Raw genomic sequence first — 25805 nt, 5'->3', positions numbered from 1 at the left:
CTGCTCCTCCACTAATTTCCCTGTAACCTATTTCCTCTATGTTCATCAGCTCTCTCAATTCTCTTGCCACATCTACCTCAAAGCAATTTACAGCAGCCAATAACCTAACCTGCCTATCTTTAGAATTTGTGAGTAAACTTTAGCACCAGGGGAAATCCACGTGGTCCTAAGAAAAATGTTCAAACGTTATACAGAGAGCACACCAAGTCAGGATCAAACTTGCATTGTCCGAGCAGTGGAGTTACAATACAAACTGCCATGCCATGGTGCTAACCAAGTTAGTTTTATTAAGTGGAAACAAAAATGGAACGAGAAAACATTTTCCATACAATTCTTTGTGAACCTTTTAAAAGCTCAGCTTCACTGCTCAAGCTGGTAATCATCTCATAAATGCTTTGTATGGAAAATGCATGTACTGGTGATTTGTTTTCATCAATGAAGGTAATATATCTCATTTTAATTTCATAACCTATAAGGTGTGGCCCTGTTATATCGTGATTGTTGGGCCCATAAATCTCATCACGAAAAAAGCAGGGTCGCGTTAAATCCCGGCTTCAATACATTGTTGTTGTTAAACAGTTGAAATTAAAACACAAATTAATTTTTAGTAAACCATTATGATCCAGTACTTGTGTTTGAAGTATTGGAGCATCTGAGTATAAACCTGTGTGCATGCGTGTTTGGAATTGCCGTATCTTTCCTGAGGTCCCCGCCCTTTCCCCGGGGGCCCAACGTCCCCACTCCTGCCTAGGGGCTAGAGTCAAATGACTCATCATGTTATATCCGAACTATATCAGGACACGTAAAATCAGGGTTTCACTGTATAAAATTTATGAATGGTAGAACAAAGTAACCCTGTGGTAACTCCAAATTTAAGTTTATTTATTTTGAGCCCAATTTTGAAATATTTAGAACTGATTAGTTTGCATTTTTTGCCATATGATCATTCCAGATTGACAAGAACATGATTGCCAATAACAGATCAAAAAAGCAGCATCCATAAACCAGCATAATTAGGATTTCAAAGTTTCTTCTCCAATAAATTAGTTTTTAAAATATTTATAGATCTAAAATATTTCAGACTTCTTCCTCAAAACAAAGTCACTAAAGAAATAAACATCCTTGCATCCTTTGTGTTTATATCATTTTTTATTTTCTGCATAAAACCCAAATTCAATTTAGTTTAAATTAATTTAGTTGTTTTGGGTAAATAGGAACTGCAGAAGTAATGCAAGCTTCATTGCCTACAAGATTCTGAGCGGCATAGATAAGGTGGACAGCCAACGCCTTTTTCCCAGGACAGGAATAGCAAACACCAGGGGACATCTCAACAAAGTGAAGGGATGAATGTTTTGGGGAACCATTGGCAGCAATATCTATTTATTTGCACAAAGTTGTGGGGGCCTGGAATACCTAGCCCGGGGTGGTGGAAGAGGCTGAAACATTAGGGGCATTTAAGAGACCCTTAGACAGAGGTGCACCAAAGAGGTACAAGGACTGCCTAAAGAAATCTCTTGGTGCCTGCCACACTGACCACCGCCAGTGGGCTGATCTCGCCTCAAACCGTGCATCTTGGCGCCTCACAGTTCGGCGGGCAGCCACCTCCTTTGAAGAAGACCGCAGAGCCCACCTCACTGACAAAAGGCAAAGGAGGAAAAACCCAACACCCAACCCCAACCAACCAATTTTCCCCTGCAGCCGCTGCAACCGTGTCTGCCTGTCCCGCATCAGACTTGTCAGCCACAAACGAGCCTGCAGCTGACGTGGACATTTACCCCCTCCATAAATCTTCGTCTGCGAAGCCAAGCCAAAGAAAGGCAGGCACATGGATGAAAGAAAAATAGAGAGTTAAAAGGCAGGAAGGGTTTAGTACATTTTTTTTTGGTAGGTATAGGTCGGCACAATATTGGGGGCCAAAGGGCCTGTACTGTGCTGTATTGTTCGATATTTTACTGAGTAGAAATTCCAAATGCACCATCAACTTAATTCAAAAACTGAAGTTCAATCCAAATTTAACTATCAATCTAGTGAATGATTTAATCTTAAAAGATTTTAACAACACTATTGACGACTGTTACTTGAAAGAGAGCACTCATTTTGTAAACTTCTCCCTGAAGTTTCATCATCCTGTTAACTAGACATTAGTTTGACAAAAAAAATCCTGAACATGAGAGTGCCAGACATAACTGGAATGTGCAGAAATTATATTAAATATATAATTTAGAAATGTATTATATAGCTGATTTAAAATTCATTTGTATAATGCAACATACAACAACAAAGAACCTTTTAACCTTGAAAGGTTTATTTCACAAAGTGAAAACAATGGCAACTTAAATTAAAAAAGCAGGCTCACTTGGACCCCTGATAATGAAAAAGAACTGCAGGCTATGGCAGAGGATATTTACAAGAGTATACTGTAACCACATTATAAAAATCTATCCACATACTATTTGAAATACTTTACAGCTAATTATATCAGGCATGATGTTCAAAATACATGTAGCATGTTAAAGACCAGCAAAAGTCCAATGAAATATCAGCAAGCCTTATTTCAAATTTAAAACTTCAGACATTCACGATAAAGCTAAAATAAATTAAATACCAGCTCCTTGCTTCCTTTCTTGAGAATCGGTCCTCTGAAAACACCTTTGATATTCCGGAGATGTCCATTGATGAGGTGAGTTGAACTGATGACTAAATAACAGCATGCCATATGGTTGCAAATCTTTTGTGCACACAGCACATATATACAATGCTGTGAATAGTCAGATCAGCAGCTGCCCGTCTGCCCGGCAAAACCAATAATTATACAGTAAAAGCTTTGCCACAAAGCAATAGCTCCCATCATTGCACATCTTCATTGATGAAGAAAATCCGAAAGAGAATGTACATGCAGGAATTCTTCTATTTTTCTAATAAATTTAGAAAAATTAAATAAATGGGACCATATTTCTGCAAGCAGAAGGAGGGAAATGCTAATCTACTGGCAGCAGCTTGCAAAATACATCCCAGTGCAAGTCATAGACAAGGCATCGCACAAACAAACCTCACAGGGGAATGGACCAAAATCTCTGGACCAGAAATAGCGGATAACTGATTTACAACTTACTGCCTCGAGTAAAATAGTAATGACAGACCCTTCTCTGGAAATAATATTCTGAAAGAAAGACATACAGTATTTCTTTTTCTCTGGGGGCTGAGGTGGGAATTCAAACTGAATAGACAAGGGAAAATTACTCTAATACACCTGCAGCTTTTGATATTCAGAAACTGCGAAAATACAGCAAACTGCAGTTTTTTGACATGAACTCAAAAGTCAACGCATTTTGAATTTTTTTTTCAGAAATTAAATCAGAAATGAGCTCAATTTTACATGCAACAATTTAAAGATATACAAAATAGCTAAGAAGTTAAAACAGCAGTCAATTAAGATCATCATGGAGTACCGAACAGTTATGCAATAATTTGAACGTGCTACAGTGGATGACACCTTCCACAAAGGCCCACTTCCATCAAACTGATTCCAATTTAAATTTTAAAACGCACATGAAAATATTGATTGCAATAAACGATTTAGCCAATAAATAAACCTTAGCCCCTTCAGTTATTAAAATCCCATGTGGAGAAATAATTTATGCAACAAATTGTACAGTAGTTTTATTATGGCAATATCTCTCTAAACTGAAAGGCAAAATGATGGCCTAAAAATACTTGTCAAAATAATGGTATGGTGAACAGCACTTGGGGATTATGTTCCACTTGTCTGACGGGTTTAAATAAAAAAACGTTGCTGTTCACCAAATTATTTGGATTTTTTTTACCACCCCCTTCGCCTTTGTCTCTCATACTCAGTCCAAAATTTCTCTAAAAGTTATTTGACACCAAATTCCCAATTCTAAACTGCATTTCCTTGCTCAGGCATTGTGGTGTCAACTTCAAAAGTCTTCATTTTGATAGATGCTCACCTCATTCACCAAGTTACAAGATGGCACCACACAGTTTCCATCTAACAACTTGTAGCACAATAGATTAAATGAATAAGAACAACACAAACCTTGGCGGGCAAAGTTCATTGTCTGGTTACAGGAATTTCTAAAACTGTACCTTGCAGATGGTTTATTCAATGATTTAAAGTTCAAAGTTAAAATTTATTGTCATGGCACATACATGCCATCACATACAATCTTGAGATTCTTTTTCGTGTGGGCCAGGCAGAATGTCTAATTATCAGTCGTGCAAAAAAAATCTATACGAAAGACCGAATTGTAAACAGAGAAAGAAATGTATGAATTGTATGAAATGTATGAAAATATTCAATAATAAATAATGTGCAAAGTATAAGTCCTAAAATGAGTCTCTGATTGAGTTTGTTGTTGAGGAGTCTGATGGTGGAGGGGTAGCAGCTGTTCCTGGACCCTGGTGGTACAAGTCTTGTGACACCTTTACCTCTTTCCTGATGGCAGTAGTGAGAACAGAGCATGTCCTGGGTGGTGTGGATCCTTGATTGTTGCTCTCCAACACCAGCGTTCCCTGGAGATGTTCTTGATGGTGGGGAGGGTTTTACCTGTGATGTCCTATGCTGCGTCCACTACCTTTGGCATGGCTTAACGGTCAGGGTTATTGGTGTCTCCATACCAGAATGTGATGCAGCCAATCAGCGCACCTTCCACCACACATCTGAAGAAATTTGCCACGGTTTTCAATGTCATACCAAATTTGTGGCAAATTCCCGAGGAAGTAAAGGTGTTGACATACTTTCTTCAAGATACCATCAGTATGTTTGGTCCAGGAAAGATTCCTCCGAGAAAGTGAATCCCAGGAATTCAAATTTGCGCTTCTCTCCATCACTCATCCCCAAATGATCACTGCATTGTACATTCCTGGTTTTTCCCTCCTTGGTTTTGGTGACTTTGAGTGCAAGGTTGTTGTTAGTACACTATTCAGCCAAGATTTCATTCTCCTTTCTGAATGCTGACTTGTAACTCCTTTTTAGACCACCCACTTCTGTGGTTCCTTTCGTCAATGGGACATCCAAATGTAGAAAATAATTGAAGATATACATATACACTCATTATAGGTAGATACAGAGTCCGTGTTCAGGATGTCACAAAAATAAGTACTGTATTAGCAGAATTCTACAAACTGGTAGAGTTATCAAGGGAGTGGCAAACATTGCTGAGAGCAAAAGTGAGATCAATACTACAAAAAGGCATGCAGGTTGGTCACAAAGAGAAAAAAAATATGAAGAGAAGGGATAAAATAGACAAGGAGATTTTGGCAGGCAAGATGAAATTTACATTTTTCTAATGATCCCTCAAAAATAAACAGCTTGCAGTACATTTCTTAAGCATTAATTGTTCCACAATTTTGGGTTGCAATTATGGATAAATAGTCATAATTATTTTGGGCTAGCAGTGAGTGATACAGCACTCATCGCAAATATTCACTAGAGCCTTTATGGTCAATTTATACTGTACCTTAATTTCTTGAACATTTTGCAAACTTCAAGGGAATGTTTTCCTGCAACTTAAGAGACATAAAGCCATGACTATGAATCATCTGAGCTGCATATAGCTTCAGACTTAATGAACCAAACTACTGTGGGAGCTGTCATTTTAAAATTAATATGTTGTGTTTTAATGCACATCTCGGTGGAAGCATATTCTTAGCACATTAGTGGCAGGGCAATTGTAACTGTTGCCACAGACTAGGGTTACAAAAAAAACGTTAACGACTTTATTAAGGAATAACTAATTAATTCATGTGTTCGTTGTGCGTTAACAATGAAGTGGCACCCACTGATAAATCCCACGGATATGGTTTTTTTGGTTGCCTTAAAATAGCTCCAAGCGCAGCACAAGTTTGCGCAGATTGCATTGAGTGCACCACTATGCTGGACAAAGGAAACAGATTTACATAAATCTTTTGATCGTAACTAGGTCACATGGTAACAATGGCATATTTTTTTCAACTCTTAATTTTTCTTCATTTACAATTCATGAAGCCCCCATTCAGACACTAAGAGTTGAAACTTTCAAGTGTCCATTCATATTCAGAGCTCTTCTTTCAACTTTAAAACAACCTCCATGATTCTCCCAAATAATCAATGTGATCGGCGCTCCACTGAAAGGCTCTTAACTGACCAAGTCATTAAAGGTTCAACTTCCAAGTCAGCAGGAAGAACAGTTGGCGTAACGCTTCGTGCAACACCTTACAGTGCCAGCAATTGGGACTTGGCTTCAAATGCTGTGCCATCTGAAAGGGGATTGTACATTCTCCCTGTGTCTGCATGGGTTTTCCCCAGAGACTCAGGTTTCCTCCCACCATTTGAAATGTACCGGGGGGGCTGTGGGTCAATCGGGTGTAAATTGGGCGGCACAGACTCGTAGGCTGAAATGGCCTGTTACCATGCTATGCCTTTAAATAAGATTGTCTACAGTTCCACTTGCACAGACTAGTGGAGAATCGCAAACACATAAATTCACATCATTTTCTCTGACATGATTCCCATCAGAATAGATTTGACATTTTGCTTTATGATTGTGCACTCCCAGTATTAGATATTGAGATGGAAAGTGGACCATCTACAGGAATGACAATGGCAGTAGAAAAAATGCAATGACCAGCAAGACAAGCAGAATTCATATGAATACATTAAAATGGCTATCAATGCTTAATAAGGATATGTTGTACTGTGAAATAGATAATGTAAGCAAATTTAGAAAAAAATACCAAAGCAAATCTACATGATAATTAACAGTGCATGAGAAATTTCAAGCACTTCCAAATTAGCTGGCAGAGAGAAGAAACAAAAAAAGAAAATACACCTTTGAATCAATTATAGAGGCCCCAAAATACAACACTACATATGCTAGACATTTCCAGCTGGTGAAGTAAAGCTGGAGTCCAATGACACTTCAATTATGTGACTTCATTCAAACCTGCAAGAACCTGCATGCAAGTCTTGATTTGAATATAAGCAGATCACAACGTGAAAGGTTATTGATCTGAAACATTAACTCTTGGCCTCTCCTTTTACCTTTAGATTCAGCCATAGCTTCCTCTTCTGGGTTTTTTTTCGTTCGAAGTTCAATTATTCTTTTCTATTATAGTTTATTCCCTTTGTTTCCTTTTAATCCTACACTTAACAACATTTCAACTTGTTTCCTTTTCCACCATTAGCAATATTTCTTTCTCTCCCCATTTTATGACATGGAGTTGGGCCATTTGACAAATGTTCCCCAGATCCCATGGATCAGAGTTGCAGCATAAATAATAGAGAGAATAAAGTTTAATAATGTCATTTGGCACAAAGCACCCCCACTGCAGCAATTTCAGGTCCATTAACATGCTCATTGTGTATATAAAATGCAAATCCATATTATTTATTGTACATTCTTTACTTACCCACAGTGCTATTTGCATGATGCTATTTCAATATTTAGTCCAACAATACAAAGCTACCAAGCTTGAATTTCAGAATATATAAGAAACCGTGAATTAATTTCTCAGATCAGAAAAAAATAATTAATCTATATCTTACATTTTTCCCCCCTCAAACACGTTAGGTTGTAAGGTTTACAGAAATTGTTCTGAAGTAACCAGAGTACAAAAGATATGTAAGAGACCTGATACTACAGCATAGAGCAAAAAAAAATATCTGTGGAAGGAAAGAAACTGTCGACATTTCAGGCTGAGACCCTTCATCTGGAGTGAGAGTGGAGGGAAGATTGCCGGCATAAAGAGATGAGGAGTCACGCTCCCTTTTGTTTTCCCTTGTCTGCTTCCACCTATCTCTGTCCCTCTCTTCCACCTGGCTCATTCTATCCATCATTCCACACCCCACCTCATGATTGCAGAAATAAGATATTTTCAATGTCCTGGTTGGGGGGGCTGGGAGGGGGAAAAATGGAGGAAATGTGAGAAAAAAATGGAATCCTTACACGGGACAGGATGGAAGAGGTATACTCCAGGTAGCTTATGAGTCAATAAATTTGTAGTAGAAATCTGTGAATAGTTTGCCCTGACATGGAGAAAGGTCAAGGATCTGGAAAGAAGTGTCAGAAACAGACTAGATAAATTTAATGGCTGTGTGGCAGACAGGTGCAATATTAATAAAATCGCCAAGTTCTACACTGGTACAGAAGGTAGCACTTGTGCAGTCATCAAGGTCGGGGAAGAAGAGTTGGGGAGTGGTACTAGAACAGGATGGGAAAAAGGACTATTCCACACACACTACAAAAAATGTAGGCAGAGCCAGGGCCCATGTTTGTCCATGGTTACACCTTAGATTTGAATTATACAAGAGGAGTCAAAGAAGTTCTTCTGGGCAAGGCCAAATTCTGCCAAGCAGTGGATGGGAACTGAATGACCCGGTATTCAAGAAAGTAGCGGAATGCTCTGAGGCCTTCATGATGGGGAATAGGCCTGTAAAGGGATTTCACATTGATGGTGAAAATAAAGCGGTGAGGGCCAGAGAATTGGAATTTTTCAGAGGTGATCAGTGTAAGTGGTGCCCTGGATGTAGGTGATAAAAAACTGGATATTATTAGGGGGGGTGGTGTTGAGGTTATGAGATAAGTTCAATGGAGGAGAGCAGGCAGAGACAATAAGTCTGCCAAGGTAGTTCTACTTTTGAAGTTTGCATAGGAGATGTAATCTGGCAGTTCAGGGCTGGGAAGCTATCAGGTTTGAGATGGTGGCAGGGAGATCTGTGATGGTCTGTAAGATGGTATTCTGATGATGGTTGATGGGGTCTTGGGCTCATGTTAGATATGAAGAAGTGTTCAGGAGTTGGTGACTGGCCTCAACAATCCAGAGATCAGTACATAAGACCATAACCACGTATCCCTAGCCTTCTGGTTTGATGGTGTATTTGGGGTTGGTGCAGAGTGAGTGGATAACAAAGCAGTCAGAGGGGCTGAGGTTAGAATGAGTGAGTGGGATGGAGAAGTCAAGGTGGTTAATGTCCTGTTGATATTTGAAGATGAAAAGGTCAAGAGCTGGAAACTTACTGGAGGCCGGCATCCAAGAGGAGGACTGTTGGAGATGGGTAAAAGGAACATTAGTGGGGGTTGAGATTCCTCGTTAAAGAAATAGGCTCGAAGGGGGTGGGGTGGGGGATGGGAGCATGGTAAGAACAGAAGTTCAGAAACTGGAAGAACTACAAAAAGGTGCTCTATAAAACACAGTAAAGGGACAATTTCCTGAAAAAAAAAGAACATTTCAGATGTTATAGAATGGAAGACAATGACAGAAAATGCAGCATAGACTGAGAAATTCAGAGAACGGGATGGTATCCATCAAGGTCACTGTGGGAGTCAGTGAATTCAGGGTAAATGTCAGTGCATAGTGTGTCTCCTGGGAGGGAGACAGAGAGATTTAGAAAATGGAGCAAAGTGTCAGGAATGGTTCAAGTGAGATAGAAGTTAATGGTGAAGGTGATAAAACAAACAAGTTCTGCATGAGAGCAGGACACAGAGTAATACATCCATCAGCATAACAAAGAAATAGTTGGGGAGTGGTACCTCTAGGTTTGGGACAAAGACCATTCCATGAAGTCAACATAAAGATAAGCATAGCTGGGGCCTATACGATTCCCCGTGGCTACACCTTTCATTTATAGGAAACAAGTGGAATAAAAAATTAATTTGTTCAGAATATGAACAAGTTCTGCGAGGCAGCTGAATGTCATGGGAGGGGAACTGGCTGGGTCTTTGCTGAAAGAAGCTGAGGGCTTTAAGACCTTCCTGAGAGAGGGACATTAATAAATACTGGACATCCATAGTGAAGACAAGAAGGTGGAGGCCAAGGAATTGAAATGTCAAAATGATGGAGGCATGCGAGGTATCCTAGATATAGATTGGAAAGGACTGGACAAGATGGGAAAGAGAAGGTATGAAGAAATAACTTCAATGGGGCAAGAGGCAGAAGCAATGGTCGTTCCAGGCATGCTTGTTTGTGGATCTGGGTTAACAGACAGATTAAGCAATCAAGATTGTTCCATGATATATGGATAGATGCAATTAACCCCCATTAGTCAAACAGTTACTTCTGAGTGGATTTTATCCATTTACATAAGGAAAAGAATCATGTAACACCATTATGCCAACTCATTTTAGAAATGGGAAACTGAACAGTCATTTGAGTAACCAGAGAATATACAGCACCACCTAATGGTAATATTAAAATATATGCAAGACAGGCCTTCGTACCAATCTTTGAGGCAAAGAACAGGAGTGCAAAGCATACAAAAGAAGACAAATAAATGATGGCATAGTAAAGCAAAATTTTGAAAAAGATCTGCAATCACATATGAGTGAATCCAGCAATCAGAATGAACTTTGGACTTTCGAGATGCGGATAGATAGACTGTTGCATTTAAGGACATATTGACTTACCTGAAAAGCACACAAAACCAAGTTTTTTTGCCCCCCCCACTGTGCCTCAATCACGTAACAATGAGCAATTCAGTTCAGTCAGTCACCCTTTTGGAAGCCAGCCTACATGTAACTAACTACTGTACATGATGTAAAGCTGAGGAACAAGATATGGAGTGCATCTGGTCCCTCTGTTCAGTGCATCATAGAACATCTCTGAACACCTACGATTCCAAAGGCAGAATGACACACCAGAAGTACCCACTTTTACCGCCAAAACATTATGTATTTCTACATTTCTTATTGGCATTTGACATTGACTTTTCCCTATTATTTGTTTTAGTCATCTTTTTATTGCTTCAAAGATTTTTCAAAGCTTCTTTCCTTGTTCAACACAGAATGCCTGTCCCTTTGATACCATTGTTAATTACCCTTGTTAGTGATAAATTGAATCATCTTTCTCATCAATACCACTGCTGGAAATTATTTCCTTAAGCAACTCCCACTTCTTCTTCCCCACCTTCTAATTCTTATACTGCAAAGCCGTGGTATTCCCATAAACATGATCCATCTTTGGAAGCTGGCTTGTATGTTCGCATAGAACCGAGAAAATCTGGCTCTGTGAGTCAAATATACTCCACTGCTGAGACTACCCGCCCCCGAGGATCGAAGACGGACAAGTATGGACCCCAAAAGGCAGATAAAACTCGGCTTTACAACTCTAAGGAGCTTACATAAAGTCATTTTAAGATATTAGTTTTTGATCCAAATGTGTTAATAATCAAATTTTCCCCAGACAACTATTGGTTTAGCCCTTCGTGACGTGACGAGATCTAAAATAATCACTCGGCATAAAAAAAACTTGCCCATCAAATTCCCTTTAAAATTTCTTCTTCTCACCACAAGTTGATTCTATTGTTGATGCCCTTGTCATGATAAAAAGATTCTCAATCCTGAAAACACCTACATTCCTAGGTTTGGTCAGTCATGATAAATTGAAAAGTACGAACAAAAGCGAGTTGCACAAATGATTTCGGAAGATGCATCAATTTAAAATATTTGATGCTACTTCAATACAAAATATTTGACAAACTTAAAAAGAAACAAAGTTCTTATTTGGGTTGAGATATTGGTTAGACAGCTTAAATTACTATTAAATCAATGGTGATTGGTGAGTTAAACATTTGACACTTTAAACTAAATGGATGAATCGCAGCATGGTTGGCATGGCGGTTAGCGCAACGCCTTTACAGCACCAGTGATTGGGATGGGACCGGACCGGGGTTCGAATCCTACGATGCGGTTTTCTCCAGGGGCCTCTAGATTCCTCCCACCATTCAAAATGGATCAGGGTATAGGTTAATAGGGTGTAAATTTGGCAGCATGGACTCGGGGGCCGAAATGACCTGTTACCATTCTGTATGTCTGAATTTAAAATTTAAATTTAAAAATTTAATTGGAGATAGCACAGAGAAAAGGTTTTAATTTAATAGCACATTCCTAGTTACAATATTTAATGAGAAGAATTAATGTTGTTGATATGAGCATAATTAATAAGAAAAATAAAATCTAGCCTTGATTTAACAGGTTGAGACTTTCCAATAACAGAAAAAGTTCTGAAATTTTGATGAGGCAATTAGATTTACTCTATTCAAATGTGAGTATTTGGAAAGTGTTAACTATGAATTATATAATAGCATACAATAATTTTCTCAAAGTGATCATACAAATAAAGCCAAAATGTAGGTCATTCATCCCCCCCTACAGCAGAACAGCACCAAGTGAATGTCAATCGCATTTTCTTTAGAGATAAAATTACAGATGATAATTTAATTTGCACCATCAAAATAAAGCTCAAACCTTTGTTAAAGAGGAAGTTTATAATTTTGCAATACTATAAATCAAAATAATCAATATCCACATCACAATTGCTGACACCACAATTACAAAGTATTTGATCATGTACAAAATTACAGCAGATGGAGAATGGATTGGCAACTTTTAGCATGTTACCATATGAATTAAACAAGATAAACACGAGTCACAAAAAATACTTTACAAACTTAAATCAAAATAATGAGTGGCTTCAGTATGTGTTCACTGGCATTAAATAACTACGGTAGATTTTTTTAAATTACACTTCAGTTATCTAGACAGTTGGTGCTATACAAAATAGTACAATAAATCATCCCAGTTGAATCAAATTCTCTCAATCATTATTCACAACACCAGGTCATTATGATGAATGAAGTTCTACTGAAGCTTCATTTTCCATCTGGACCACAAAATCTTTATCAAATTACTGACCCCTAGTGGTGTTCTCCAGTTTGTCTACCCTCCATATCTACTTGATGTTGAGCCATAAATGTATCATTCTTTGCAAGTTCAATTGTAAGCATATTTTCTTGAGGTTCCACACAAGTTTAAATTAACAAATTACCTTCCACTTAATTCCAATTGTTAAGTAGTTAATTTTTCATTGGATCCCCAAAGTGCATACAAATCTGCTAATATATTTCATTGTGCTTTTTATTCTCTATCATACAGCATGGAAAGGGGTCATTTAGTCCATCATTTCCACCCTGACCAGTGACAATTCTTTCATAAAAATTCCATTACTCAAGCCTTCAGTGCCAAACTAATTCAAGTGCTCATCACAGCAATTCCTTAAATGCTGTGAGCAACTCTGCTCTAACCACTTTCTCAGGCTGTGCATTTCAGGTAGCCTAGCCCTAACCTAACCAATCTCTGGTTAAAGAAGGCCCACTTTGCCTAAAGTTATGTCTCTAATTTTATTTATCTCTGATACAGGAAAGAGTTCTTGCAATCTCCTAGATTTTGTACAACTTAGTCGGGTTGCCCATTACCTTCGTTTGTTCCAGGAAGAACAGACCTGGTTTCTCCAATACCTTGGTGAACAGAATTTTAGACAGTTCAAACAACTCCTGCATTATTGGGGAGGGGTGTGGTGTTGTTGAGTGCCTAAAAAATTGTATCATTATTATTTGCAACCTGAAATCTACACAAGGGTCAGGAGACAGATTTAAAAAGAAATTCAGTGAGAACAAATTTTATCATGTCTTAAACTTTTGGGAGTGGTTTGTGAATTTAGTAGATTTCCATTAACTGAATTGCTGTAACAGAGCCTGTACCCCAGTTGAGGTCCGAGCAAGGTTTTATATTGGATCACAACCTCTCTACTTCTACATTCAATGCCCTGACTAATGAAGCTCTGTATCCCCATATGCTTTTATAACCATGTTGCCACCTTCAGGATCTATGGAATTGTACTCCAATGTCTTTCTTTTCCACAAGACCTGACAATCCATGATGTACTGTATGCCCCAGCCACACTAGTGCCCCTTGAATGCATCATCACATGTCAGTCTTGATTAAACACCATCTGCCGTTTCTCAGCTCATTTCATCAATACATTGCTCTCTCTCTCTCTCTGCAGCCTAAGATGACCTTCCACACTCTTCCAAACTTTGCATCATCCACAAAATTTTTCACTTTGTCTCCCATATCCACATTTAAAGAATTTGCATTATACAATCAGTAAGGGTCCTCGAACTGATTCTCTGGGACACCAAAAGTCACAAAAAACAATCCCTTGTTTACTGTTACCCTCTGTCTCATACAGTCAACCTAATCTTGGATTCAGCTAGCCAACTTGTCCCATGGTAACTTTTTGAACCATTCTCCCACATGGGGATTTTGTCAAAAACTTTACTAAAGGTCACATAATGCACATCTACTACCCTGTCCTCATTAATACACTTTATTAATTCTTCAAAGAATTCAATCAAATTAAGGGTGTACATGAGGGGTAACCTCTTCACACAGAGAGTGGTGAGAGTGTGGAAGGAGCTGCCAGCTGAGGTGGTGAATGCAGGCTCAATCTTAACATTTAATAAGAATTTAGACAGGTACATGGATGGGAGAGGGATGGAAGACTATGGTCTGGATGCAGGTCAGTGAGACCAGGCAAAAAAAAAGATTCAGCACAGACTATAAGGGCCAAAGGGGCCTGTTTCTGTGCTGTTGTGTTCTATGGTCAGACAGGAATTTCCCTTTTGAAAGCCAAGTTGGTTATCTCTGATTAATCCGCATCTTTCCAACCGACCATTAACCAAATCTCTCAGATGTTTTTTCCAAATATCTTCCTTGTCGCTGATATTAAGCTTGCAGGTCTATTGCTAGTCTTTCTTGAAAAGGTGGACATGTTTGCTGACATGAGGTTACCTGGCATCTCACTTGTGTCCAGTGAAAATGTAAACAATCTTAGACTCAGTCATCTCTTCCCTTGCCTCTCATAAACCTGGACAACTTTTTCCTGTTCCTTAGCAAATTTCATATATGAATTATTAATTATTCTTTAATCCTGTGGTTTAAAGATCCATGATCAATTCTACCTGGACAGCAATCAAGAACAAAATCCCTCATCTATTTCATCCAAGATTTAAAGGAAAGGAAACTAATTGTAACAACCCTAATATCACTCCTTCAGATGTAAGAGAAATGCCTTCCAAATCTAGTTTGAGATAATTGAAATAATTACAGCACCTTGAAGCATCCATTCAAGTAATACACCAATTCTCTAGACCAGGGTTTTCCAAACTTTTTCCACTCACATACCAATAAGTAATTCATAATGTAAGTATGCTCTGTGATTAGTAAGGGATTACTTAAGGTGGTATGTGAGTGGAAAGAAAAAGGTTGAAAACCACTGTTTTAATTGTACCTAATTGACTTGTTATGTGCAGTTTCATAACTCCAAAGAGCCAATGGCCATTTTTCTCAAGCAAAATATTTCACTGAATTTCTTTTTAAATCTGTGTTTCGTGACACTTGAGTCGATTATGCAATTTCAGGTATGTGAGTGGAAAGAAAAACTTTGGGGAAACCCCGCACACTGATCATTGCTATTCTTCTAGCAGCATTGAAGCAAAATCCTAGATTTCTACATCTCAGAGCAATTGTTCAACCAGGAATAATGATTAAATGCTGGTCTTGACAAAACCCACAATCCAACAATAAACTGTGCACATGGACAAGAAAACATTTTATAAAAAAAAACTTCCAGATCAGTTAGCATTTAAAAGTCAAAATTCCAACATTATGAACCTCCTTTCTCTCAATGAATCAGCCCATAAGCCAAAATGCAAAATATAATTTTTCAACTTTATAAATCTTTGTCACAGGCTTAAAAATCTTTGAGTAACCCAATACAACAGCTTTATTAACTAGATAAGTACAGCTAGTTCGAAGCAAATCAAAATCTTGAAAAAGTAGTCTTAATTTATAGCATTTTCAGTTGTAAAATTAAAAGAAAAATCAGAAAACACACAAGAGCAATATTCGTGGCAAGTTATTCAGAATATTCAGGAATATTTTGGAAAAGGACATGAAATCACAATCTTGCAGTTAGAGATTTAATGAATCTAACTTTGCTTGCCATCTTGAGATTGTGTTTTGCAGTTAGATTTAATGAATCTAACTTTGCTTGCCATATTGAGATTATGTTTTGCAGTTAGAGATTTAATGAATCTAACTTTGCTTGCCATATTGAGATTATGTTTTGCAGTTAGAGATTTAATGAATCTAACTTTGCTTGCCATATTGAGATTATGTTTTGCAGTTAGAGATTTAATGAATCTAACTTTGCTTGCCATATTGAGATTATGTTTTGCAGTTAGAGATTTAATGAATCTAACTTTGCTTGCCATCTTGAGATTGTGTTTTGCAGTTAGATTTAATGAATCTAACTTTGCTTGCCATATTGAGATTATGTTTTGCAGTTAGAGATTTAATGAATCTAACTTTGCTTGCCATATTGAGATTATGTTTTGCAGTTAGAGATTTAATGAATCTAATTTTGCTTGCCATATTGAGATTATGTTTTGCAGTTAGAGATTTAATGAATCTAACTTTGCTTGCCATATTGAGATTATGTTTTGCAGTTAGAGATTTAATGAATCTAACTTTGCTTGCCATATTGAGATTATGTTTTGCAGTTAGAGATTTAATGAATCTAACTTTGCTTGCCATATTGAGATTATGTTTTGCAGTTAGAGATTTAATGAATCTAACTTTGCTTGCCATATTGAGATTGTTTTATGATGTTCCTTATCTCCTGTGATATCCAGTCATTACCTTGTACTTTTGTCTAAGTTCTTCGGTATCCTGCTTCTCCACTTCCATAACACGGCGTCGTTCTGTTGCGTCATCTGCATAATCAAGCTATAATAAGACATTACCATAAAATTTGTAAAACAAATATTAACTCTCTCTTTTATTCAATCCAAATGTGGAAGACATTTTTTGGCATTATTTTTTAATCATTCATGGCATCAAGTAATACTAGCAAAGCCAACATTGTGCATCTATCCTAATCTTATGTTGATGTCCAAAACTGTAATGATATTACATAGCAAGTTCCAGTGACAAAAAAAAATGGTGATGTATTTCCAAGTCAAAATTGTGGGCAAATGGGAGAGGAACCTACAGTTGGAGATTCCAAATGCCTTCCTGGTCAAGAGTTCGGGAGGAATTTCAAAGAAACCTGAAAGCACATGCTGTACCATGTTCTGTAGATGGAGCACATGGTGCTCTGAAGATGGAGAGAATTATGGTATTTTATAAGTAGCTTTATTTAAGAGCTGAATTAGACCAAATTTTTCCACAGGTACATATAGTATAACCATGAAATAATTAGCCAACTAATTTGACTCTTTCCTTATTCAACTTTTTTTTTTGCAGGTATATAAAATCATGTGCATCATGGATAAAGGTAATGCTCACAGTCTTTTTCCTATTGTAGAACTAGAGGTATTGGTTTAAGGTGAGGGGAGAGATTTAAGAAGGATCTAAGGGGCAACTTTCACTCAGATAGTAGTCCATATCTGGAAATGAGCTGCCAGAAAAAAACAATGGAAGCCGGTGCAATTTTGACATGCAAAAGACATTTGAATAAATATATGAATAAAAAGGGCTTCAAAGGATATGGAGCAAATTAAGGAAAATGGGACCAGTCCAGAATGCCAACTTGGTTGGCATGGAGCAGTTTGGCCGAATGGCCTGCTCTGTGCTGTAGGATTCTATAACTGTTCTCACGGAGGGAAAAATTGAAAACTTTGCTGCCCAATTTGTACATTTTTGGGAAGAATTATAATTTGGCTTTCCAACTTTGCAGAAATTATTAATAAATGAAATCATATTAGATTTTATCATGGGTTTAAATGTACAGTAGCATTCATCATCAACTGCTAAAGTTCTCTGAATGCAGGGTAAGAATATCTATTTTTAGGATTGCTTGCTTTATTTTGAAAGGTTCAATTTGTTGTCAGACCACTAGATGGAGCGGCTTGCTGTAAAAATATTTTTAAAGCTATTTTGAGATACAGAATGGTAACAAACCTTTCAGGACCACAAGCCCGTGCTGCCCAACTACACCCACATGACCAATTAACCCCACATATTTTTGGAACTTGTGAGGAAACAGCACACGATGAAAACCCACAGCTATGTGGGGATAACATACAAACTTCTTACAGACAATGGCAGATTGAAACCTGGGACACTGGTGCTGTAAAAGCATTGCCCTAATCATTGCCCAGAATCCTAACCAACTTGTACCAAATAATGGAGAGATTCAAAACTGATGCAAGAGCAAAAGTAGTATTATTGTATAATAATTACATTTAATCTCTTGCATAATAAAATCTAGCAATTTATTTGTATTTTTAAACCATCAGTAAATAAATACTTTAAATGTTTGTGCAATCATTTCAAATTTTGGATATTAAGTAGAAATAAATAGAATCAAATTCCTTAAAGCCAAAACACATTAGTAATGCAGTAAATCATTCTGAAACCATGAGTATTATTGAAATTTAATGATACAAAATTGATAATTTTCTTTATTTTTCAGGATCTCAGTGTCAGTGGTAAAGTCATTACTTATTGCCTTTCCCAGCATGTTCTTGAGAAAGTTAACCATCTTCAACCCCTACTGTCTTTTTGATAAATGTACTTCCACATAGTTGTTTGGGTAGAATGTGAGGATTCAGATCAAATGTGGACTTGTGAAAGCCTCAATGGAAGGAATGTTGCGAAGTCCAAATTTATAGTCAGAATACATGCATGACATCACATATAGGCCTGAGTTTAGAAAGTCACAATGAAATTTTAATTTGTATGTTCTCTCCACAGGTGGAAAATGACAATGAATGAATCCAACAGTGTTCCTTTCAAAAACACACTTTAGCAAAGATTTGAAGAGCCTATTCTTTTACTACTTCCTCAGGGGTTTTGAAATTATTCCAACACTGGAGATAATTTATTGCATGGTGTTCCAACACAGAAGTTAGAATTTACTGTCTCAATCAATTATAGACTTGAAAAGAAAATTAATTGAAAGCTTGCTGTTATTTCATACGCTACAGTCTTACCTCCATTTCCATCCGACCCATACCCATGACATCATACTTGACGATAATAGGAATGGGATCCGTCCTTCCTAAAACAGGAAAACAGTAGTTGTTGCAAATGTAGCCACATTCAGCTATAATTACGTGCTCAGAGGGACTGGTGGGTAAAGATCTTGCCTTGGAGTGCAGAGGCCAGAAAGCTACAGTGAACCAAATAGAAGCCATTCTCACAGCTTAGTTTTAACAGCACTTTCATTGTGGTGTTCTGGAACAGTGAAGATTAGGTAACACACACAGGTTTGCCCACTAATCATCATTTTACTTGTAGGAAACAAGAAGAATTTATTATTCATATCATTTAGCATGCTTAAAATCAAAGTTGCAAATATGCTGTTGTGTAATTACAATAAAATGCTAAAGGATGTGTTTGACTTCTGGTGTACAACAAATGGTGTAAAACTTGAAACTTTAAATTCTAGAGATTTAGCTGATGGGTTGGCCAAGGATTAATTTTGATTATTTTACTGAACCAGAGAAATATTTTTAAAAGTTACATCACATTGAAGCTCTAGTTTTTTTTTGCTTTGGAGATGACAGTGGAATGGGGAAGGAAAAGGAAGGTGAAATTAATAATCTTTAAAAGTGAAGTTGAATAACATATTCCAAGATTTTTTTTAAAACAGAGATCGAGGGGGAAAAAAAGCAACAATTTATCCATCACCACTTACAATAAATTAAAGAGAACGTTTGAAGGTAAAAAATACAAAAGGCCTGATTAAGTAATTTGAAATCACATTTTGGTTGCAAGAATATGAATACTGCACCTAGCTATGATGTGTTCAACAAAGAGCAGAAACATTATTTTTTTTTTTAATTGGGCTTATAAAGTAATTTACCCTTCCTGCATTAGGGCTTTTATGAACAAACATGCCTTCAAGTGCAGAACTTCCAACCTTAGTCCTGCTTTCCCAAAAAATTGAAGTTTAAATAACGTACATTATTGTTCATAAGGCACAACAGACAATTTATCAACTTTGCAATACAGACATTTACCCATTACTTTCAGGTTTAGATCAAACATGTTGATGCAGGAGTCTAAGCTGTGAAAAGGACTTATGCAAAGAAAATTAAACTTTCAACTGTACTAATTGAACTATGCTTAAGTATCAGAAAGTTTGAATCCACTCAACCAGCCAAACAAAGCAAATGTGACAGCCTAGCACTTTACTACCACATATCTAAATCAAGACACAACCAGCAGCTGCCTGCTGTGTGTGATGGAACAAACTACTTACCTTGGATGCTCAACAAATTTGGAAGAATACAAATGAATTTCTACACAGCGAAATAATGTCATTTGAATTAAAAATTAAAATTTACCAAAATAATCATCCACACTGATTTTTATTTCGGAGCAAGCCAATTCACAAATAGCATACTGATTAGCCATTGGGCTCAGACTTAATCTGCACAAGACAAATACTTCAAAAAATGTTAGACAAGTCACTGACTTGTATAATTTATTTGGGTACATCGTGAAGGGTTAGATTAGGTTGCTGTACAGATTAAGAATATTTTACAATTAGTAGCAGTAATTAACTTTTTAATTTTTTTAACATTTGCAGCAGATTGCAAGTGCTCAGCACATGGGTAAAATCAATTCTTGAACAATATTATACACTGATGTTCAATATATTTGATTTACATAGCACAAATAACAAACTCGCTTTGCACCATTTAATCCCTAATGGACAACAATTAACACTCAGGACAGATGCATTTAAATAATTTTACTAAGAAAAAAAGGTAATGAATATCAAGCAGCAGAATGAACGCTAAACAGAGAAGGAAAATAAGCCTTTCATATTGGTGCACCGATGACAGAGGGAAAGTAATTCAGTCTGAAATAAAATTACCACTGCTAAGTTTACCATCACCACAACATCGCCACGATCAAAATGCTGTAAAAAAGAAATACCACTTGTTAGGTGGGAACAATGAAGAAACAAGTGCGTTTAGCAAATGAGGTCAGTATAAGATACTAGTGAGAACAAGGACAGCTTCTGCTTTTGGGTCCACTTTGAGCAGTTACTTTCCAGTCATATGGTTCATTTTTTGGCAATATATAGGGATATAATGTGACTTCTTTTCATCCAAGTACACTTTCACTCCATGTTTGTTTTTGAATAACACCAGGTATAAAATAGGCTCTATAAATCTAGACAGAAATATGTAACCATGCACTTCTTCAACAACTACTTCAAGAATGTTTATAGACTGCTTTGATAAAAAGATATCAGATATATCTTTGTAATCAATGAAATACAACTCCTGGACTTTAGCATCCAGGTGGTTCTGACTAAATCTGAGTGCTGATCATTTCAACTTTAAGTTCACCTCTCATCGCTCAAGGTTACCCCCAGTAACTCTAAAATGAAGGACTGAACATTTACATTTATCATGTTTCAAATTGCTTGCAAACAAAAGCATCAATAAGAGATTAAGGCAGATGGAAGAGCTTTTATTCTTGAGTTTGGGGTCGACAGCCAGACACAATTGGCAATGGTGCAAGTGATTGAAATAAGATGTGTATAAGAGTCTGAATGGAGCTGGTGATGGAAATGGAGATTAGTACAACACAGAACAACTTTAAAACCAGGTTAAAAATATTAAAGTCACTGGCAGCTAATGAGCCCAAGTATGTGGGAGAAAGCAATTTGGTACAAATCAGCGTGAGGGCAAAAGAATTTTAGATGAGCTTTGTTTTAAAGAAAATGGAAGCACATTGAAGCAGTCAGGTCTACAGAGAACCTAAAGAGATGAAGAGTTAAAGGTTTCAGTGGCTGGTGAAGTATCAGGCAAAATCATGCACCGGGCAATATTAACGATAACATGGATGAGACTGACAATTGTAACAATTCAACATGTTAAAAGGGCAAATAATCTTGTAGAGTAAATGTTCAAGGAATATTTCAAGGTTATTTTTAAAATTTTCTTACTTGGGGATCTCCAATTATAGTACTCATTGCAAATTACAAGATGCAACTCCTCAGCCACAATTTGCTGAGAGGGATGGCATTAACATTTTGAACATTAGCTTACACATATCCCAGCAATTTCTGGTGAGGAAGATAAATCTTGTAATTTACAAATCAAGTTACAGAAAAATTTGCACTGCACCTCAGTTATGCAGAAACGGATCTCCTGACAAATAATAAACAGCAGAACCCTTGCAAAATTAGGAATGGTACAAAACCATGTTTAGAGCCTTTCAAAGATTAATCAGTTTTTTTTTAAGGTATCCCACTTTCTTCCAGATTTCATAACTTGGCAGCACAGCTGGGGCCACTGCTTCAGAGCTCCAGTGACTTCCAGTGCTGCCTTTGTGGAGTTTGCACATTCCCCAGCATTCAGCTTTCTCCCCATTTCCCAAAGACATGTGGTTTGGCGAGTGATGGAATCTGGGAGGACTGGATAGGAATGTTAAAGTAAAATGTAAATGGTGTATCAATGGACCAATGGGCATGTTTTTGTGCAATTGTACTTTATGGCAATTATTATTGGTAAGGAAAGGGACATTGACCCAAGTCCCAGACCTCCCCTTTATCTTTCAGTTCTATCAATGTTCCAAGTTGAAGGGTGCCTAAAATAAACTACAAACAGATGGATATTCAGCCATTTCTACACCCATGGCCTGGATTTTGCAACTCTGATAGCTGGTGATATTCCACAAATCTAACAGCAACTTTTGGATTTGCCCATGTTCATTGTTTAACATTTATAGCCCAACAATGCCTCAATGGTTCACTATTCCTCTGCAGCCCATTTTGCTCAATGCCTGAACCATGAAGGCACTAGGACCGTCGTGCTTTATTGCTCTAGAGACCCAAACCTCTTGGGCCATCTGTGTGGAGTTTGCACATTAGTCTAGTGGCTGTGCAGTTCCCTCTGGGAAACTTATTGGGGTCTTGGATTGCTTGAGACAACATACAAATAATGGGCTTAAATGGCCTTGTCATTACTAAGGCCAGTAAATTATCCAGTAAAACTTGCACTTTTGGATTTTGAGGTCCCAGTGAGATTTTAATAGCTTGTTGACCTACAGCTATCGTTCAGCATCAATTTTGTCACAATTATTTCACTGTAGCTTTATTTTATCACAATTATTTTACTGTGATTTTTTTGCTGTAGATCCTAAAATAATTATTCGTTAGGTTTTCAATGTTTTGAATTGCAGTGCAAGAATTCTTCAATTGAACTCATATTATTGCTACTAGAATTAAACAGTTATCTGCATGAGCAGATCAGCAAAGAAACCTTCCAATGCCACTGTTTCTGATTGTAAATTCTGAATTATTGCTTTGTGAAAACAGAAGATCCATACCATGCAATACAATATTATGCCTCTTCTGTTGAGATGAAATTAAATCAGTGAAAATACAAAATTTTGAAATTCCTAACTTTCAATTATTGGCATTTTTGTTGCATACAGTATGGAGGATTGCAAGGAAAGGAGTAAAATGGGAAGCTTCTTGACAACTTCATTGGTTCTTTGTTATTAATCACTAAAATATATAAAATACAGACAATAAAAAGCACACAGGCCTGTCTCTACAAAGTAAATCAGACATTGTGTAAAAAAAAACTGCAACCAATGTTGGTTACAGAACCAACCTCATCACGCTCACAATTACAATTTCAGCGTTCATCATGAGTTAATATAGTAATTGGGCTCCACAGCTGAAGATGACCAAGGGATCACTGTGTTTAATATCTTTTTTGGAACACCCATAGGATGTATACTACAAATGCTATTATTGTTAACATCACCAGAGTCAAATAAAATTGTATATATTAACTTATCCGATTGACTGCACATAACAGGTTTTAACAATGCAAAACCATCCTTTTAGGAAAGAAAACTTAAATGATTCACTTTTCCTTCCACATAAGGAAAGGACAAAATTTAAGCAAATTTCACAAATAATAAGGATTACAACTCAAACCTCTGAAAAGAGACCGTTGCATTGGAGAAGTATAATTGTTGGCTCCTATGGAAAAGCTGGCAGCATCTTCATGGATATAGGTGGCAGAATCACACTGGTAATGTTCTTGAGGTAGCTTGAACTTCAGTTTATTATTTGCATAATTTTAGTCTGAGTAGCCTCATTAATATGGTTGATTATTTACAGTGCAGATGTATGAACAGCAAATTAACATTTCATACTGGCATTATACATTTAAACAGCTAAAACATACAGGTTCAGTTGCACAACTGCAGTCAACATTTTAGTTTGCCAGCATTACAAAACAAGATTTAAAAAAATACACAAAATAGCACAAGCAATTACAGAATGAAGCTCCAAGTAAGGATTCTAAATGCAGCTAAAGAACTTAAATATTAAAACTAGAAAAATATGCAAAGTCAACAGATCTCTGACAGAAAGACAACACTCATTCAGTTTCAAGAAGCACTGATTACAGAAAATAGTTTATTTATTTTAAATGCAGGTCATCACATTACTATCTGCATTTTTGCTCGCAGAACATGAAGGAATAAAATGTCTTCAAATAATCTTCAATGAATGACTGATGGAACTTAGCACAAATACAAAATTGCAAATATTCAAAATGTATTTGTGTTCTGACATCATCACTAAGATGGACAAAAAAATGAGCCTAATCTGAATCCTCCACTTTAACCATAATAATTGAGATAAGGTCAAGTTGGTCAAAACATTTGATTCTCATCTTATAATTTTACCCTCTCTCCCTCATCCCATACTAGGGAAATTAAAAACATCTTAATTGTGGTGTTACATTAACGTAAGTTACTTAAAAATTAAGTGTTGTCTTTCACTTCACTTTTTTAACATCTAAAATATCACACTCATAACTTGAGTTATTTGTCGCATTGACATTGTGTCTTTTTCTGTGTGCAAAAGCAGGACTTTCTTCATGAAGCAGGTCCACAATAAATGATAAAGGAGTGCATGCATATGAGGAGGAGAAGTCTGATTCAGGTATAATAGTTAATGTTAGTAGTACATGCCCTCAATTAAGCACAGCCCACTTTTAAGTCTACTGGTTTGCTTGGAGTTAATGCAGCACACGTGCCACTTCTGAACCTTTGGTGCTAATGCAAGAATTACTATTGCATTTGTTCTGCAGCCTGCCATATCAACCCAAAATTCTACATGTGTTTAAGCAAGGTTATTTTAAAATAGGCTAGGAAAAAGCCAAAGCTTCACTCAAGAAAATATTTTGTTTGAAAAAAAAAGTGCAACACTTGCATCCAGACTTCACTAATCAAATGCATTAAGTCTATGCTTTATGTGTATGCATCTTCCCATATTTAAAATGTTGCTCACAAAAATCGTTCACATTTTTAAATATACCTGGCTTAGCGAATGAGGCCGGGGAGAATTGGGGATATAGAAAAAACATGATTCTTGAAATTACTTGTTTGAATGTGTAGCCAATGCTCAAGAGTGAAAGAGTACTTAGTGGAACAGAAAATCAACAGATGCCTCCTGAGATCATTTTCAGCAATTTTTCTCTGCAATCAATTCACAAATTTTCTATTTTATTTTGGTTATGCTTGAAAAGTTACAAGAAAGAACTCGAGCTTTGCAGCTGTTATGTGCATGAAACAGTTCTCCAAATGACAAGGCAGGATTTTGCAAATTCTTGTGCCTCAATTTTGTTTTAAGTGAGCAGCACAGACCACTAGAATACAGAGGCATATTAATGAATCGAGCAAAAGCAGTCTGTATTTATCGTACATTATAAAAGGCATACACTTCAAGACATAAATTAGTTTTGAACAGTGAGCCGTTGTAAAACACTGCATGTGAAAATGTTCCAGTCACCCCCTAGACAACACAGGAAGAAAAATGTTTAAATATAATTGCTTAACATCAAGGCATGATCATAAATCACTTGGATTTTAAAAATATGCAAAGCATTTCTGTGCTTAATTTAATCAAGA

The 25805-nt window shown here is 36.9% G+C and overlaps 1 protein-coding gene across 12 annotated transcripts in view; it reads right to left on the bottom strand.

Moving 5' to 3' along the window:
* gpatch8 (G patch domain containing 8) overlaps window positions 1–25805 on the bottom strand; it is an 80565-nt gene that overhangs the window by 33288 nt on the left and 21472 nt on the right. For 8 of the 12 annotated variants that reach the window (XR_011347026.1, XR_011347027.1, XM_069904831.1 and 5 more), the window contains 2 exons: window positions 18836–18903; window positions 16539–16625 (listed from right to left, as the gene is read on the bottom strand). Coding sequence is in view for 10 of the 12 variants with exons in the window: in XM_069904831.1 (XP_069760932.1) it covers window positions 16539–16625; window positions 18836–18903 (155 nt within the window). In the remaining 2 variants the exon portion in view is untranslated. Of the gene's footprint in view, window positions 1–16538; window positions 16626–18835; window positions 18904–20730; window positions 20776–23820; window positions 25690–25805 lie in introns of all 12 variants that reach the window. The other 4 variants (XM_069904837.1, XM_069904835.1, XM_069904840.1 and 1 more) reach the window with 2 other exon arrangements.

The sequence above is a fragment of the Narcine bancroftii genome, chromosome 12 (assembly GCF_036971445.1).
Source record: "Narcine bancroftii isolate sNarBan1 chromosome 12, sNarBan1.hap1, whole genome shotgun sequence".
Classification (NCBI taxonomy): domain Eukaryota; kingdom Metazoa; phylum Chordata; class Chondrichthyes; order Torpediniformes; family Narcinidae; genus Narcine; species Narcine bancroftii.
Note: the sequence above shows the minus strand (reverse complement) of the source record. Positions and strands in the feature narration are given on the sequence as shown.